Raw genomic sequence first — 16,570 nt, 5'->3', positions numbered from 1 at the left:
CCAAGGCAATCTCAATGACAAGATTCTCAAGGCAATTACTTGAGTTACCAGCAGAGAAGTGGATGTTTTAGGAAAAAGTATTGAGAAACTGAAATGCTCTTAAAACTTAATTTTTTTCATATCTTACAAACAGAGGAAAAAAGGGAAATTTTTGAGCTGGAGAATCTGCACTGGCCCAGTTTTCACCACCACTGCTCTTCATGCTGAGAGAGAAATCCTGTTATTTCTGTAACTCTGAGGTAACAAGAGAACATGTACATCTTACCTGCGACAGTGTTGCAGCAGTCCAACACAAGTTCCTGCAAAATCTAAAGGAAAAGAAACAGAGAAATCAGTACTTGATCTTCGTGTTAGGAGTATGCTAGTTTCTTTGTTCCCGCCCTGCATAATGTGTACAGAAGTTTAGTTTATTTCAAAGATTTGGGTCTATGGTCCCTGTTCTTTGTCAGTTGACTGGCAGTCCTGGGGGGAGGGGGCGGGTTAGGTCAGCTGCCAAGGGCCCCCAGGAAAATGGCATCAGATCTGACACTTATTTTTACAGTTTGGTACGTCTCTTTTTCAGCCCCATGAGTGCAAGATTTTCTTTTCCAGCGCTATCATTCACCTCCTTCAGACTTAATCCTCACACATGATTAACAGCCTCACTGTGAACCACTCATTCAGAATCAAAAGCAGGATCGGGGCTGATTCACGTTCTGACCAAGTGGGCGGGAGGGTCTCTCCCAAACTGCAGGGGTCCGCAAAGCAGCAGGGCGCCCGCGACCCGCAGGCGAGTGCTGGGCCTCCCGGCGTCCGGGGCAGCCTGCAGAGCAGTCGGCCGGGCAGGCCGCGTGCGGCGTCGCAGGGGGCACGGAGCCCGGGGGCAGCCTCCGGGGTCTTCAGGCCCGGGCTGCACAGGCCGCGGAGGCCGCGCAGGCCTGAGGACGCGAGGCGGCCACGCCCCCCGCCCGCTCGGCCGCTCGGCCGCTCGGCTTCCGACTGCTCGGGCCTGGCCGCCAGCCCCGGGGCCGACGGCCGAGCGCATCGCTCCGTCCCCGCGCCGCGCCCGCCTCGCGCTACCTGTCGCGGTGCTCGCTCCCGGGCTCGCGGCGGTGGGCGGCGGCCTGGGGCCGATGGCGCCTCAGCGGAGGGGCGCGCCCAAGGCCCCCGAGGGCAGTGCGGCGGCAGAGCGGCGGCGCGCGAGCAGGTAGCGGGGAGCGCGGGGCGGGCGCAGGTGCGCGGACGGCGCCGGGTAGAGGCGGCCGCGGACGGCGCGGCGGCGTGGGCGGGGCCGGGCGGCCGGGGACGTGGCCTGCGCGGGGCGGGGTTTAGGCTGGGCGCGGCGTGGGCGGGGCCTGGGGCGTGGTCTGCTCGGTCAGGGTTGGGCCGGGAGCGGCGTGGGCGGGGCCTGGGGCGTGGTATGTTCGGTCGGGGTTGGGCCGGGAGCGGCGTGTGGTGTGGGCGGGGCCTGGTGTGGGGGGTCTGGGCATAGGTGTTGTCGGGTTCTGGGCGTGGTCTGTTTGCGGGGCGTGGCATGGAGGGAAGGGGCGTGGTCGCGGCAGTAGGGCGTGGTCTGGGCCTGGGGTCATGGATCCGAGGATGTCAGGGTGGAAGGGGGTGCCTGCGCCGGCCCCGTGGGCGGTCCCCGTGGGCAGTCCCCATGGGCAGTCCCCGTGGGCAGTCCCCGTGGGCAGTCCCCTTGGGCAGTCTCCTTGGGCAGGGCCTTGTGGCTGTGTGCGCCTGGCCTTTGGCCTTTGGCCTTCGGCACTCTGGTGCAGTCACCGACGTGGGCCTTGGAGCCGAGCCGCCCATGGACGCTATGCAGGGGCCCCTGCCCTCGCCCGCCCACAGCATGCACCTCCTGCCCTGGGCACGCCGGTCCTCCCTGCACTCTCCTGCTGAGCAGGTGTCTGCAGACGGGTTGGGGCCCTGTGGCACGGGGCGGGGGGAGGGGGGGCCGGACGGTGCTGGGAGCCGCCGAGCCTGCACAAAGCTGCCCTCTCCCGCCACAGCCCAGGGCCTCCGCCACCCCCCCGGGGGCACAGCCTTGTGCCTGGCCCCGGCCTCACGGAGGCTGCGCCATGAAGTCTGCCGCCCCCTGCCTGGCGCCGGGAGGCTTCTGCCTGCTGGTCCACTGCCCTGTGGCCCGCTTCACGGAAGGGCCCTGAAGTGTGGTCTGTGTGCACACGACCCCTCCCTGCCCACCCAGCACCCAACTTCTCCCGTGAGACAGCTCTGGCTACCCCCCAGCCCTGGGGTTGCAGTGTCTCGTCCTGGACACTAGGCCCCTGCGGTATTTCCAGCTCCGGCTCCAGGATGCTTTCTACTTGCAGGCTCCTCTCCCCTGACCGTGCTTTACTCTAGCTTTCTGTTTGCGCCTTCTTGGTTGCCTTTTAGGTGCCTCCTAGATGCCAGGTCCCATGGGGTCCCCTCCCCTCTCTAGAGGCAGCCACGGTGGGCAGTGTCTCCATGCTGGGACTGACATTGGCAATTCCCACCACTGTAGCCCTGGCCAGACCACCCTGCATCTGCTCCAGCCATTCCCCCCCCCAGAGTCCCACTGACTGCCCACGTGGGATATGGCCTCCAGCCATGCCCCTCCTTCCACAGCCCTCACTCGGGAGTGGAGTAGCCCAGGAGACCCCCGAGCGGGGAGGACGTTTAGAGCCCACCCCAAGAAACCCCCGAGCGGTGCGGATGTTTAGAGCCCAGCCTGGAGACCCCCGAGCGGGGCGGACATTTAGAGCCCACCCCAGGAGACCCCCGAGCGGGGCGGACGTTTAGAGCCCACCCCGGGAGACCCTCGAGCGGGGCGGACGTTTAGAGCCCAGCCCGGGAGACCCCCGAGCGGGGCGGATGTTTACAGCCCACTCCGGGAGACCCCCGAGCAGGGCGGACGTTTAGAGCCCAGCCTGGAGACCCCCGAGCAGGGTGGATGTTTAGAGCCCACCCCGGGAGACCCCCGAGCGGGGCGGACGTTTAGAGCCCCCCCCGGGAGACCCCCGAGCGGGGCGGACGTTTAGAGCCCCCCCCGGGAGACCCCCGAGCGGGGCGGACGTTTAGAGCCCAGCCCGGGAGACCCCCGAGCGGGGCGGACGTTTAGAGCCCCCCCCGGGAGACCCCCGAGCGGGGCGGACGTTTAGAGCCCAGCCTGGAGACCCCCGAGCGGGGCGGACGTTTAGAGCCCAGCCTGGAGACCCCCGAGCGGGGCGGACGTTTAGAGCCCAGCCTGGAGACCCCCGAGCGGGGCGGACGTTTATAGCCCAGCCTGGAGACCCCCGAGCGGGGCGGACGTTTAGAGCCCAGCCCGGGAGACCCCCGAGCGGGGCGGACGTTTAGAGCCCACCCCGGGAGACCCCCGAGCGGGGCGGACGTTTAGAGCCCCCCCCGGGAGACCCCCGAGCGGGGCGGACGTTTAGAGACCCCCCCGGGAGACCCCCGAGCGGGGCGGACGTTTAGAGCCCCCCCCGGGAGACCCCCGAGCGGGGCGGACGTTTAGAGCCCAGCCTGGAGACCCCCGAGCAGGGTGGATGTTTAGAGCCCACCCCGGGAGACCCCCGAGTGGGGCGGACGTTTAGAGCCCCCCCCGGGAGACCCCCGAGCGGGGCGGACGTTTCGAGCCCAGCCTGGAGACCCCCGAGCGGGGCGGACGTTTAGAGCCCCCCCCGGGAGACCCCCGAGCGGGGCGGACGTTTAGAGCCCAGCCTGGAGACCCCCGAGCGGGGCGGACGTTTAGAGCCCACCCCGGGAGACCCTGAGCAGGGCGGACGTTTAGAGCCCACCCCGGGAGACCCCCAAGCGGGGCGGACGTTTAGAGCCCCCCCCGGGAGACCCCCGAGCGGGGCGGACGTTTAGAGACCCCCCCGGGAGACCCCTGAGCGGGGCAGACGTTTAGAGCCCCCCCCGGGAGACCCCCGAGCGGGGCGGACGTTTAGAGACCCCCCCGGGAGACCCCCGAGCGGGGCAGACGTTTAGAGCCCCCCCCGGGAGACCCCCGAGCGGGGCGGACGTTGAGAGCCCAGCCTGGAGCTCCCTGCCCCATGACCAGGAAGAGGTTGGTGCCACTGATAAAGCCGGAGAGGCAAGAGCGGGGGGCAGAGCTGGTTTTGTCGCCCCCTGAGTGGAAAGAGCCAGTGGCAGCTGGTGATGCCCCAGGCCCGGAGGGCCGTAGAGGGCGAGGAGGGGCTGCCCTGCTGGGGCGTCTGTGCACGTGCTGGAGCGGCTTCCCCCCTCGGCTGTGAACTGCAGAGCGCTCTTCCCGTGGAATTCTCTGGTTCTGGAGCGCTGCAGAGGAGCGGCGGTGTAGAATGTTCAACCTTCGGGCGCTCGCTGCCGTGTAACTCCTGGAGGAAACTCTGCTTGCTTTCTCTGCTCTGCCGCTGCCTCACCTGCTGCGCCCGTGCAGTCTTCCCGGGTTCTGCAGCCAGTGCCCCAGGCTCCGGCGCCTCCGGGCCCTCGTGGCTCTCCCCGGTCGTCTGTGGTTTAGTTCAGCAGGCTCGCCTCACGGGATTCAAAGCGTTCACGCCTAGGTGTGCACAGAGACACCTCATGGTGGGCAGATGCAAACCTCTGTGGGAGCGGAGGCTGGGGGCTGGCGGCAGGCTGGACCGGGCCACCCGGAGTGCTCGGCCCGAGGCGCCACGTCTGCTCGGTGGCTGGTGAGCCGTGGCAGGGGCCCGAGGCTGCAGCGGCAGTGCCCAGCGGGGGTCCTGGGGTCCCGCGCTTCCTGCATCATCCCCAGGTGCTTCCTTGGCCCACCTAGGTCGCTTCCCAGTGCCCACGCGTGCGTCTGCACGACAGTGTGACACCACCCGGCAGGCGCTGGTGGAGAGAGGGCGGGTTGGGGCGGTGGGCGAGACGTTCTCGGGTCTCGACACGGGCGCCCGTGTGGCACCTGCGGGCCGGGGGCTGTACTCGCCTTCTCCTCTCCTCTCTTCTCTCCCCTGCTCAGCGCGCGGGAGGACGTGGCCCCGCGGACGGGCCTGGGCAAGCTGCTGAAGGCCGCTGCCCTGGGGGCCTGTGCCGCGCTCGCCACCCTCCTGCTCTGGAGCAGCTCGGGCAGCGACGACGGCGTCACTGAGGTCCTGGCTCCCCGCGGCGAGGTCCTGCCCGGCAGGTTCATTGAGGTGCCGTGCTCCGAGGACTACGACAGTCAACGGAGGTTTGAGGGTGCGTGCTGGCGGGCTGTGGGGGGCTCAGGGACGGGCTGGCTCCAGCAGCCGGCTGCACACGTCTTCCTGCCCCTTGCAACGACGAGCTGCAGGAGGCCAGTTAAAAGTGGGGTGCACGCGAGCACGTGCACGAGCGTGTGGGGCGTTGGCAGATGACCTGTCCCCTTGGCCAGCACGGCCAGCTCCACTTTCCACCATGGCTGGTGGGGGGTGGCGCTGCTGGCCCCCAGTGGCCAAGTGCACCCTGGCTGGCAGGAACTGCTGGCCCCAGCGAGGGGAGCAGGTGGTAAGTGCTGCCCGGAGGGACAGACCCACCAGCGCACCCCCAGGCTGTGGCCCTCGTCCCCCACGATGCCACGCTGGGGCTCTGTGACTGCCCAACACCGTGAGGGGGCTGGGGCCAGGTCATGAGGTCAGAGTTCAGGGGTCTAGGCAGGTGATGGGGCCAGAGCAGCAGCGCCCCCAGATCTCCGAGAGCGCAGAGGCAGGCTGTGAACTCGGCCAAGTTTGCTCAGTGCGCAGCTGTGAGGCGTCCTGGTTTTGGGGGACGTTGGAAGTTTAAGTGCACTTTTCAGGGCCGTGAAGCCTTGTGACTTGTGACCGGCTGTGACTCAGTGCTCCTGTCTACCGTGGCACGAGGTACCGCCTGAGGACAGGGCTGTCCTGTCCTCTCAGTGCGTCCCTCTGGGCACCATGGCAGGTGCCAGAGACACCAGGCGCTCGACCACGTGGGCGGCTACCACAGCCCCTGCTCCTTTCCTTGAATTCTGGCGGCGGAATCTCGGGGGCTCCCCGTGAGGGGCTGGCTCCCATGGGCAGGGGTCTGCCCTGGGCTGGCTCTCGCCGCCGTCCTGGGAGCGCGGTACACACGCTGTGGGCATGGACGCTGAGGGCACCTGAGCACCGGGGAGGCCACCGGGTTGTCTCCGGAGCTTTCCCCAGCACAAGTCCACTCCTCAGCTGGCCCCTTCCTGTCCGCGCCCCGGTGCCGGGCATGCCCGGGTACCTGAGGGCTGGAGGACAGGGAGGGGTGCAGCGTCCTGGGTGGAGAGGGTCAAGACCTGGGGCAGAAAGAGGCCCCTGGGAGGGGCTGGAGTGGACGGCTTGCCTGGAGAGACGCAGAGGTATGTTGACAGCCCTAGGGCCAAGAAAGTGGGACAGGAAGGCAGCGGATGCGGCAGAGGGGGACGGGCCTGCTGGCCCCATGGGGCCGGTGGTGCTGGCCCTTCGTCCACCCGACGATCCTGCGCCCCCTGCGGCCTCGGAGCGTGGCTCAAGAGGCGCGGAGACCTGCAGGTCAGGCTTTTAAGCCGGGGGTGGAGGCGCAGGCAGGGCGGCGGGGAGCTGCTGAGGGCGCCTGACTTGACGTCTCTCTCCAGGATGCACCCCGAGAAAGTGCGGCCGAGGGGTCACAGACGCGAAGGTCACCAGGGAGGAAGCCGAGCGGATCCGCAGGTACCAGCCCCCCCATGCGTCTCCAGGAACCAGCCCCCCATGTCCACAGGTCCCAGCCCCCAATATCTGTAGGTACCAGCCCCCCAATACCGGCAGGTACCAGCCCCCCAATATCTGCAGGTACCAGCCCCCCAATATCTGCAGGTATCAGCCCCCCAATACCGGTAGGACCAGCCCCCCACACATGCACACAGGCACCAGCCCCCCATGTCTGCGGGTACCAGCCCCCCTCATCTGCAAGTACCAGCTCCCCCATGCATTTTGAAACTGTTGCCTGAGATTCTGTGCATCTAATTTGAAACAAACAAGCAGGAAAATGGGGTTGAAAAGGGAAGCAAGAACTATTGCTTAAAAAGTTATTTTTTAAACATTCATGTAACTTGCGGAGTCCTGGTTTTCTTTTGGGGTGATGAAATGTTTCAGAGCTCCAGGAGGTGGTGATTTCACAGCATTGTAAATGTGCTAAATGCCACGGAATTGTTTGCTTTAAAATGGTTTGTTTTACGTTATATGAGTCTCACCGCAATACAGACAATGCTGTAGAAGTAAAGGGATTTAAAATTACAGAGGAATTTCCTGAGTGCTTTCAAGATAAAAGGTAGGATTTCCTGATTTCCAGAGGGAAGGATGGCTCAGACGGAATGTTCTGGAACCTCCTCCGAGCAGTTCCTCCCTGGCGAGAGGCCGGGCACAGCCGTTCCCCTCAGCCCTCGCCAACCAGCTCCCCAGGGCACACTTCGGTGCCGCCCTGACCCGTCCAGGGCTGCGCTCCAGCCGAGGGGCCCTGACTCATTCGGCGCCCGGGGGGCCCTCCCAAAAGCAGTCGGCACCGGGTCCCCTGAGAACGGGCTCTGGGAAGAAGGCCCTGTCCTCAGCTGCTGCGGCCGAGCAGCGCGGGAGACAGCTGCCCCCCACCTGGGGTTACTGCCTTTCACTTCGGGAGCGGCCCCCACGCGCCCCCCGAGTCACGCTCCAGGCCTCTGCCCGGGCGTGCGGTGCTCTGAGGCTCCCCCAGGGGCGCCAGAGGCCCTTGACCTCCTGAGCCGGTGCTTTAGAAAAGCCGGGCTTCCCGGCCAGGGTGACCGGGAGGGGCCGTCCGCCCCCGCCCGGGGAATGGTTTGCCGCTCGATTCCCACGCGGATCTTCCTGGCCCGCGTGGTGCACGGCACCGCATCTCCACGCTCGCGATGGGACGCGAGGCCCCATTGTTTCAGAACCGCGTCACGCGCGGTCAGCAGGACGCGGTGACCCGCTGGTAGGCAAGTCGAGCTCCTCGATCTCCAGGGAGCGGGGTCTTAACTGCACGTTAATCCCGCTCCCGGGGCCGGCCTAGATGGGTGACACGTGACACCGGCGACTGCCTGCTGACCTGAATTCTCTCCCCTCCAGCATAGCCGAGAAGGGCTTATCCCTGGGAGGATCCCACGGAGGGGTGAGTTGAACCTGCTTCCGCCCTCTTCACCTTCTCTCCAGTGGGCACTGGGCCCTTCCCCTGCCAGGCAGGCGGCTCTCATTACGTCACGAGCCCGTGGCGGGCGGTGGGCCTCCGTGGCCGAGCCCACTCCCCACGCTCGAGGTCCAGGGTTCAATCCCCGGTACCTCCCAAAAACCAAACCAGCGGGAAAGCCACCCTGGGCTGTGGGCGTCCTCAGGCCAAGCGCCGGTCGCCAGCCTCCCACGTAGTCCCGGGTTCCGTCTCCAGCCCCAGCACATTGAAAAAACTCCCCACAAACCCAGAGCTGCCCCTTCCCGGTGCCAGGCCGGCCACAGGGCAGCGCCACTCACACCACAGCCTGCTGGGCAAAGCGAGTGACGGGCCCCCCAAGAGCAGGTGAGGCGGGGGAGCCCGGGCCTCCCATCCGTCCTTGCTTCCTGGATAACGGCCTTGGCTTTGCTCTCCAGTTCTGGCTGTCTTTGTTCCACTGCCTTGAATCTGCTGTTTGGCCTAACTTGGGTTTAAGCCCCGTTGCTCGTTTCTGGATTCGCGTTCAAGCACACGTGTGTGTTTTCCACGCACTTTTCCTCTTGGCTGTCAGCGTCAATCTGGGTCCTCTGGGATGGCTTCCGGAAAAGGAGGGGCAGAGGCGGGACCGGCCGTCACGCCTTGGAGCCCCGGTGACGGCTGCCGAGCCTCCGGAACCTCTGCCGGGGCCATCTGGGAGGAGCGCGGCCTCGGCTGGCAGCCGAGCGGGTCCCGAAGGCGCTGGGTCTGGAGGGACGTGCGGCTCTGGAAGATGCTCGGGCCAGCGGGGGTGCAGGGCAGGGGCCCTCCCTCCTGGCCGTCGGGAAAATGCGATCAGAGGCCTGTCGAGCCACCACGCCACGCCCTCCAGGACGGCTGTGGCCGAGACTGAGGGTACCGGGCCTCGGCGAGGACGGGGGCGCACAGACGCTGCCACAGGGCACGCGAAGCGGAGCGAGCGCCTTGGGAAACGCTCGGCAGCTTCTTGAGAGGCGACGGCCCGCAGGTCCACTCCTGGGTATTCATCCAGGAGGAATGAAAGCCACAAAAAGCCTTGCACACGAGTGTGGGCAGCTGCTTCGTGTACGATAGCCCCGCTCTGGAACCACCCACACGTCCTCCGACAGGTGGACCAGGGTACATCCACAAGAGCAGATCGGGGCGAAGTGCAGACGGGCGAGCGTTGGCGCATGCAGACAGGTGAAGCGTTGGCAGACGCAGATGGCTGAAGGGTTAGGGCACGCAGGCAGGCCAAGTGTTGGTGCACACAGACGGGCGAAGGGTTCGGGCATGCAGCTGGGCGAAGCGTTGGTGCACGCAAACGGGCGAGTGTTACTGCACACAGGGTGAAGCATTTGCGCACACAGATGGGCGAGCGTTTGTGCACACAGATGGGTGAAGCGTTAGTGCACACAATGGCACAGGTCTCATAACACTTATACCTACTGAAAGAAACCACCAAAAAATAGTCTTTACAGTGTGACTCCATTTACCTAAAATTCTAGGAAACGTTGATCCCTTGGAGAGAAGGCAGATCAGCGGTTTGGGGGGGCCGGGGCGGGAGGGGGTGCCATGGGTGCAGGCGCCTTTCCGGGGTGACGGATGTACATGTTCACTCTCACCTGTGACGCTGGCTCCACGGGCATGAACTCCGTCAGAACGGGCAGTGCACACCTTAAACTCAAGCAGTTTATCGTTTGGTGCCACGGAGCAAAAGAAACGCGGGGTTTGCAGGCGGATTTGGAGGCGGCGTGTCACGGGCTGTTTTCAGAACCCCAGGTCAAGGATTTGGGTCCAGAGTGGAGAGCGAGGGTTGGTCAGGGAGGTGCTGGGCTGGGGCAGGGCTTCAGAGATCGGGACAGTCTAGGGGAGGAACGACTGGGGGCGGCCAGGCCGTGGTGGGGTGGGCAGGGGCTGTGCTTGCTGGAGAGCGAGGTGAGCCCGTGGCGCAGCGGTGTCCAGAGACGGGGTCGGCTGCTCAGAGGGCAGGCTGGTCTGGGGAAGGAGCGGAGGATCCACAGGCGGCGTTCACATGCCGCAGTGAAGGCCAAGTGCTGGCGGCAACGCTCAGAGCAAATCAGAGCTATTTCAGGTCAGCAGGTGAGTCACCGAGGGGGCAAGAGCCTCCGGCCACTCCCTCTGTGGGACCAAGGGGAACCTGTCCTTACCCCAGAGCCAGACCACAAGCCTGCAGAGCTGGACCGTGGGGCTGGCACTGGACCAAGGGCTGTGACGCTGGATCAAGAGCTGACACTGGTCCATGGGGCTGACACTGGACCATGGGCTGATAATGGACCACGGAGCTGTGACCCTGGACCATGGAGCTGTGACACTGGACCACGGAGCTGTGACCCTGGACCACGGGGCTGGCACTGGACCAGGGGGCTGACTCTGGACCATGGGCTGACACTGGACCACAGAGCTATGACCCTGGACCACGGGGCTGGCACTGGACCAAGGGCTGTGACACTGGACCACAGGGCTGATACTGGACCATGGGCTGATACTGGACCACGGGCTGACACTGGACCACAGGGCTGATACTGGACCACGGGCTGACACTGGACCATGGAGCTGTGACCCTGGACCACGGGGCTGACACGTGACCACAGGCTGACACTGGGCCACAGGGCTGCAGAGCTGGACCATGGGCTGACACTGGGCCGCAGGGCCCCGCCCTCGTCCTGGGCCTCCTGGGCGACTGGACTGGCTTCCACGAGTGTCCAGGGACACTGCCGGGCAGTGAGGGCGTCATCAGGTGCCCTGCAGCAGCCTGCGTGACGCGAGCTGCTCTGCCAACTCCCCAAACTTGCAGGTGGACGGAACAAGGGGCAGGCAGGCCATGGAGAAAGGCCGGGGGAGCCAGGACCCTCAAGGGGGGCTGAGGGGCTCGCTGAGCCGGCCCGGGGGTTCTCGCCCCGCATGAGGTTCGGGTGTCCGCCCCAGGGCTGCCGCCAGGTGAGGGTGAGCATGAGGCTCGTCCTCTGGCAGCTTCTCGGCCTCCACACAGGTCCATTGTCCAGGCCCTTTGGCCATGGTGGGCGGCGGGAGGGGTGGGGCGCCTCGCAGACTCGGTGAGGACGAGCGCCGGCCTGAGGTGGCCGCCCCGCCAGGGACCAGGCGCTCGTGCCTGAGGGCGAGGTGTGGCCGCCCACCTCACAGGCACCTCGGATGGGCTGGAGCCGGGCACCCGGGAAGATCAGGACGGCTGTGGACACCGACACGCTCAGGGCCTCCAGGGTGCGCAGGCCGTGGCGGACTCGGCCGAGGCTGGCGGGTGGACGCCGTCCCTTCCGGCCTCCTCCCCTTTGACCCCACGCCCCTTTTTAACGGGGTGCAGAGAGCACTTTCGAGGCCAGTGGGAGGGAAGACAAGCCATGGGCAGGGCGGAGACCCTAAGCACAGCTGAACCGTGCGCGCAGCGCCGAGGTCTGTCCTGGGAGTTTGGCCGTGTCCCGAGCCCGTCGGCCGCTGCCGCTGCCTCACACCCCGTCCTTTGCAGGCGTCCATCCTGGACCTGCACTCGGGGGCCCTGTCGGTGGGAAAGCACTTTGTGAACCTGTACAGGTGAGCGCCTCATCCCGGCCGGGGGGCAGCAGCGCCCGTTCCGCAGCCAGGGGTTCCTTGTTGGCGAGCCGTTAGAGGACAGCAGAGGTGACAGAGGACAGCGGAAGTGGCTTTAGAGGGCAGCGGAGGTGGCGTTAGAGGGCAGCGGAGGTGACGTTAGAGGGCAGTGGAAGTGGCGTTAGAGGGCAGCGGAGGTGGCGTTAGAGAGCAGTGGAAGTGGCGTTAGAGGGCAGTGGAAGTGGCGTTAGAGGGCAGCGGAGGTGACGTTAGAGGACAGTGGACATGGTGCTAGAGGACAGTGGACGTGGCGTTGGGGCCGTACGGGGCGGCACGGGCGAGGCCTGGGCTGCGGGTGGACGGCGCTCGCTGGACCGGGGCCGTGCTCCCGGGGGCCCTCCTCGCGCCGGGCGTCCTCCTGAGGCCCGCCCCGTCCCCTGCGCGGCTGCGGGAGCGGGCGGCCTTGGAGCCCAGGCCTGGTCAGCCTCCGGGTGCGGCGGGCATGCTGAGGCGCTGTCTCCCCACAGGTATTTTGGGGATAAAATCCACACCGTCTTCTCAGAAGAGGACCTGCGCTTATACCGGTAAGAGCGCGCGGCGGGTGAGTGCGGCACGTGGGGTCCGGGCCTCGAGCCCTTGCAGGGCTGGCGTCTGCGCGGGGTCTCGGCTGCGCTGAAAGGCCGCGCGACTCTCGTGGCCCAGCACCCACGGGGGCCGAGGGCCGGGCGGACACCCACCTCGCCCAGCGCCCCAAGGGCAGGGGAGCCACTCGCCGCGCGCGGCCCTGAGCAGCCCCCGGGGCCTCTACTGCCTGCGGCCCCCGTCCCCTGCCCCCGCGCCCGCCCGGGCTGCGTTTTCTTAGCTAATGTTTTAAGAGCACGGTGGCCCCACGCCGTGAGACGTAACCGGGTCCCGGCTCGCCGAGCGCGTCACGGTGCACGCTGCCAGCCCGAGCCGCCCGCAGCCACGTGCCGGCTTTCCCTGTGGTCGCCGAGTGGGTGTTCCGGGCGCTGCGGTTTGCCGCCTGGGGGTCCCCGCCCGGCCCCCGGCCCCAGGCTCACTCTCGCCAGAAGCCACATGCCTGTTTCTAGGGAGACACGCTGGCAGTGGCGCCCGGCCACTGTCCAGGGTGACGGGGCGGGTTTGATGACCGCGGTGCGGGCGGGGGGTGCCCGGGGCGGGATTAATGGAGGCGCGTGGCGGCCCCTGGGCAGGCTGGAGTCCGTGCGTCCTCGCTGCTTGGCAGGACACTGCGGGGGTCTCGGCCACAGGCCCTGGCGGTGCCGCCTCCCAGGTGCCTCCCCGGCCCAGCTCCCCGGGCTTCGGGGGTGGCAGGCGGGTCGCCGGGCTCGTCTCAGGGAGCCCGTGCGTGGCGGGCGTGACCCCCCTTACTCCTTCCCCGCCCCCCTGCCTGAGGACCCCCGTGTGGCCGGAAGGAACTGGAGAACCAGATTTTTGTTCAGTCGGGGACCCCCAGTTTGGCTGGTCCCGAGAGGGTGTTCTTCCCACCTTTGCGCCTCTGAATTTGGGGTGCCTCCCCAGCCGAATTCGGGCGTGTTTGCTCTCTTAGCTGCGGCCACAGGCACCTCGTCCCCTTGTCACCTGGAGCTGCCTGGTCTTGGCGCTCACTCCTGGGTGCCCTGCCTTGTGTTTTGTGGGACTCCCTCCCCCCACCTACCCCTCCATCCCTCCATCCCTCTGTCTACCCCTGCCTGGGCTGCCCGGTACTTGTTGTGGGAGTCCAGCCCGTTGTGGAGTGGCAGGGAATGGGTCCTCTCACACCAGCTGCCTCGTGCCGGCTCCGCTGGCAAGTTTGGGGCCCTGAGTCCACTCTTGGGTTTGGTAATTTGCCAGAAGGACCCAGGACCCACCGAGAGCTGCGGTGGTACCCCTACGGCTTGTTCCTGGGGAGCGACGCAGGTTACGTCAGCCAGGGGAGCCGCCCTTGGCTGGCGCTGGAGCGCCCGCTGGCGCCGAGCCCCGGCCAGGTCAGGTCCCGCGGTCGCGGGCCCAGGCGCTCCTCAGGCAGCACGTTCCAGGCCTGGGGACCCCCCTGGGGGCCAGGCAGAGGCCAGTCCCCCTCGGGGCAGGATTACGCTCGCCCCTGCCCTGCCTCGGCTCCTGCGCTGGGCGCGGCCAGGCCCGGGTGGGCTCCAGCCTAGAGGCAGAGGCGGGGGTGGTGAGGGCTTCCAAGGAGGGAGGGCAGCGTGCGGCGCGCCCGGCGCTCGGGGGCCGCGCTGAGGCCCGCGCCAGAGGAAGGCCTCTCGGCGCACATGCGTGCCTTCACCCGCGGCACGAGGCGACGGCGCGCGAAGCCGGGCAGCTGCGCTGACCCCAGTGCCCACCGGGACCGACTCCACAGCATTTACGTGGAAAACCGCGTTACAGCTGAAAGTGAATCGTTTTCCCCGCGGGGAGGGATCCCAGACCAGAGCTGAGGAGGACGCGCTGTTGGGAGGCCGTGGGGAGGGCGCGCGGTGCGTGCGGGCAGGCGCAGCCGGGCTGCAGCGCCTCCTCTTGGCTCTGGTGACAGAAGAGGGGGCAGAGCGTGTGGAGAGCAGCAGAGGGCACAGGCCAAGACGAGCCGGGCGTGCATCGTGTGTGCAGCACGAGTGTGTGTGTGCGTGTGTGTGTGCATGCACGTGTACAGTTGTGTGCCTGTTGCGTGAGTCTGTCTCCCTTCGCCCTCTGGTCTGTTCCTCACCTGTGCATTGTGTGTGTGTGTGGGTGCGAGCGTGCACGTGTACAGTTGTGTGCCTGTGCGCGCGTATGTGTCTGTTTCCCCTCGCCCCTGGCCCGCTCCTCACCTGCTCGGCACGGCCTGCGCGGTCCAGGGGCCCAGGTAGGAACGTCGGCCGAGGGTGGGCCGTCGGGCTGACGCGCGTCTCCGCAGGGACGTGCGGCGGAAGGTGCAGCTCACCATCGCCGAGGCTTTCGGCGTCAGCCCGTCCTCGTTGTACCTGACCAAGCCCACCTTCTTCTCGCGCATCAACAGCACGGGAGCCCGCACGGCCCACGACGAGTACTGGCACGCGCACGTGGACAAGGTGAGGCGCCTTCCAGCCCTCGGGAGGTGGCGGTGGGCGAGGGCTTCCGCGAGGGCCGTGTGCGGCGTGGCCCGGCACCGGCGCGCTGGGTTTAGCGTCGGCATTCGCAGCGTTTCCACGTCTTCCCCCCTGATGTGTCAGGGTTCAATCTAGTCGATGTCGTCGACAAGAAAACACATTTCTCCTTAGCGGCAAGAAGAAAGGACTGAGATAAACCTCACTGGCGGTTACCCCGCCCAGGCATGCGCCCCCATCACGCGTATCTTCCTGAGTGGGCGTGTGAGCAGTGGGGTCCCCTCAGCCCCCACCCCTGCTGTGTGACGGCCGCCGTCCCCCTCCCCACCCCCAAACGCCCTGCCGTGGGTCTCGTTGCTTTTTTTTTTTAAGATTTATTTTATTATCTATTTCGCTCGCCTCCTCCTCCCTCCCCAGTTGTCTGCTCTCTGTGTCCATTCGCTGTGTGTTCTTCTGTGTCTGCTTGTATTCTTGTCAGTGGCTCCAGGAATCTGTGTCTCTTTTTGTTGTGTCACCTTGCTGCGTCAGCATTTCGTGTGTGCGGCACCACTCCTGGGTGAGCTGCACTTTTCTCACATGGGGCAGCTCAATGTGGGGTGCACTCCTTGTGGGTGGGGCTCCCCTACATGGAGGACACCCCTGCACGGCAGGGCACTCCTTGCGTGCATCAGCACTGCACATGGGCCAGCTCACCACACGAGTCAGGAGGCCCGGGGTTTGAACTCTGGGCCTCCCAGGTGGTAGGCGGGTGCTCTATCAGTTGAGCCACATCCACTTCCCTCATTGCTTCTTAAATGCAATCCTACTTTCTCCTTTGGTAGCTTTTAAGCTTGTTCTCTTTGCTTTGGATTCTCAGAAATTTTACTGACTTGCCTACTTGTGGTTTTCTTTGGGGTTGTAGTGTCACACTGTGGCTCAGTGTCCTTTAACCTTGTGAATCTCTTCCAGCATCATGTTTCTAACTTGTTTCCATCCCGTTCTCACATCTCCTCCTGGGGCTTAGGCCTTTTCACCGTTTCTTTATGCTCTTTAATGATATTTTCCACCCTTTTGTCTCGTCATGCTTCATATTACATACTTTTTTCTGATCTATCTTCAGTTCACAAGTTTTTTGTGTGTAACCTGTTGTAAAACATCTGATGAATTCTTTTTGTTTCTAGAGCTTCCACTTGGTTCCTTATCGTTTCCAATTTTCTGCTGAAATCCTCAATCTCCCCTTTTATTTCTTTGAACCTATTACGCAAAGTTACTTTAAAGTCTGTACACGGCAGCTGAGCCATCTGGATTCCCAGGGCCCATTTCTGTTGTCTGTTGTTTCTCTTGCTTTCCATCATGCCATCTTGCCTCTGCACACGCTTGGCTATTTTGGAGTGCCAGATGTTTAAGTAACTCTTGGTCTTGGGGCTGGCCTGGAGCGTGGCATTACGTTGCCTCTGAACAGCACGTCTGCTCCTGGCAGGCGGGCCGGCACCAGCAACCCCAGAATACCCCAGTTCGGGCCAGGGCCGGGCGGGACGGAGCCAGGCTTCCGCCTCTGCGGGGACATGGCTAGTTCTGACTCCCGCTCCTAGGGTCGCGCCGTGGTACCAGCACAAAGCCCGAGGGGTCCCAGCCCTGCCCACCGCCACCCAGAGCGCCTGGGGGCCCCCGTTTCCCCCGGGCCCTTTGGGTCTCCTGCTCCTGTGGGATCTCCAGGTGCCGGGGAGCGGGGCCCCCTATGGGGTGGGCCAGGCGTCTGCAGACCTGCGCGCTTGAGCTGTCGCCTGGCCCAGAGCCGCGTCTGCATTTGTGGCAGGACAAATGGTGGCAGGTTGGCTGGTGGCACCCAGAACCCGGGGCGGGAGAGGACGCGTTAGTGGTTAAGTTTGTTGTGCCTC

General features: G+C 65.4%; 2 protein-coding genes across 9 annotated transcripts in view; one reads left to right on the top strand and one right to left on the bottom strand.

The window, feature by feature from the left end:
* HEXD (hexosaminidase D) overlaps positions 1-1,185 on the bottom strand; it is a 20,122-nt gene extending 18,937 nt beyond the window's left edge. For 4 of the 5 annotated variants that reach the window (XM_058284951.1, XM_058284954.1, XM_058284955.1 and 1 more), the window contains exons 1-2: positions 1,060-1,185; positions 266-308 (exon numbers count right to left, since the gene is read on the bottom strand). The gene's annotated coding sequence lies outside the window, so the exon portion shown is untranslated. Of the gene's footprint in view, positions 1-265; positions 309-604; positions 960-1,059 lie in introns of those variants that run through there. The other variant, XM_058284956.2, reaches the window with a different exon arrangement.
* The window catches only part of OGFOD3 (2-oxoglutarate and iron dependent oxygenase domain containing 3), a 27,583-nt gene continuing 12,064 nt past the window's right edge, over positions 1,052-16,570 (top strand). For 3 of the 4 annotated variants that reach the window (XM_058284960.1, XM_058284959.1, XM_058284957.2), the window contains exons 1-7: positions 1,052-1,186; positions 4,931-5,148; positions 6,530-6,605; positions 7,995-8,037; positions 11,570-11,634; positions 12,159-12,215; positions 14,525-14,678. In XM_058284960.1, the coding sequence (XP_058140943.1) occupies positions 1,113-1,186; positions 4,931-5,148; positions 6,530-6,605; positions 7,995-8,037; positions 11,570-11,634; positions 12,159-12,215; positions 14,525-14,678 (687 nt within the window). In that variant the 5' untranslated portion in view covers positions 1,052-1,112. Of the gene's footprint in view, positions 1,187-4,930; positions 5,149-6,196; positions 6,447-6,529; positions 6,606-7,994; positions 8,038-11,569; positions 11,635-12,158; positions 12,216-14,524; positions 14,679-16,570 lie in introns of those variants that run through there. The other variant, XM_058284962.2, reaches the window with a different exon arrangement.

Source organism: Dasypus novemcinctus, chromosome 21 (genome assembly GCF_030445035.2).
Source record: "Dasypus novemcinctus isolate mDasNov1 chromosome 21, mDasNov1.1.hap2, whole genome shotgun sequence".
NCBI classification, from domain to species: domain Eukaryota; kingdom Metazoa; phylum Chordata; class Mammalia; order Cingulata; family Dasypodidae; genus Dasypus; species Dasypus novemcinctus.
This window is presented reverse-complemented; position numbering and strand designations above follow the sequence as displayed.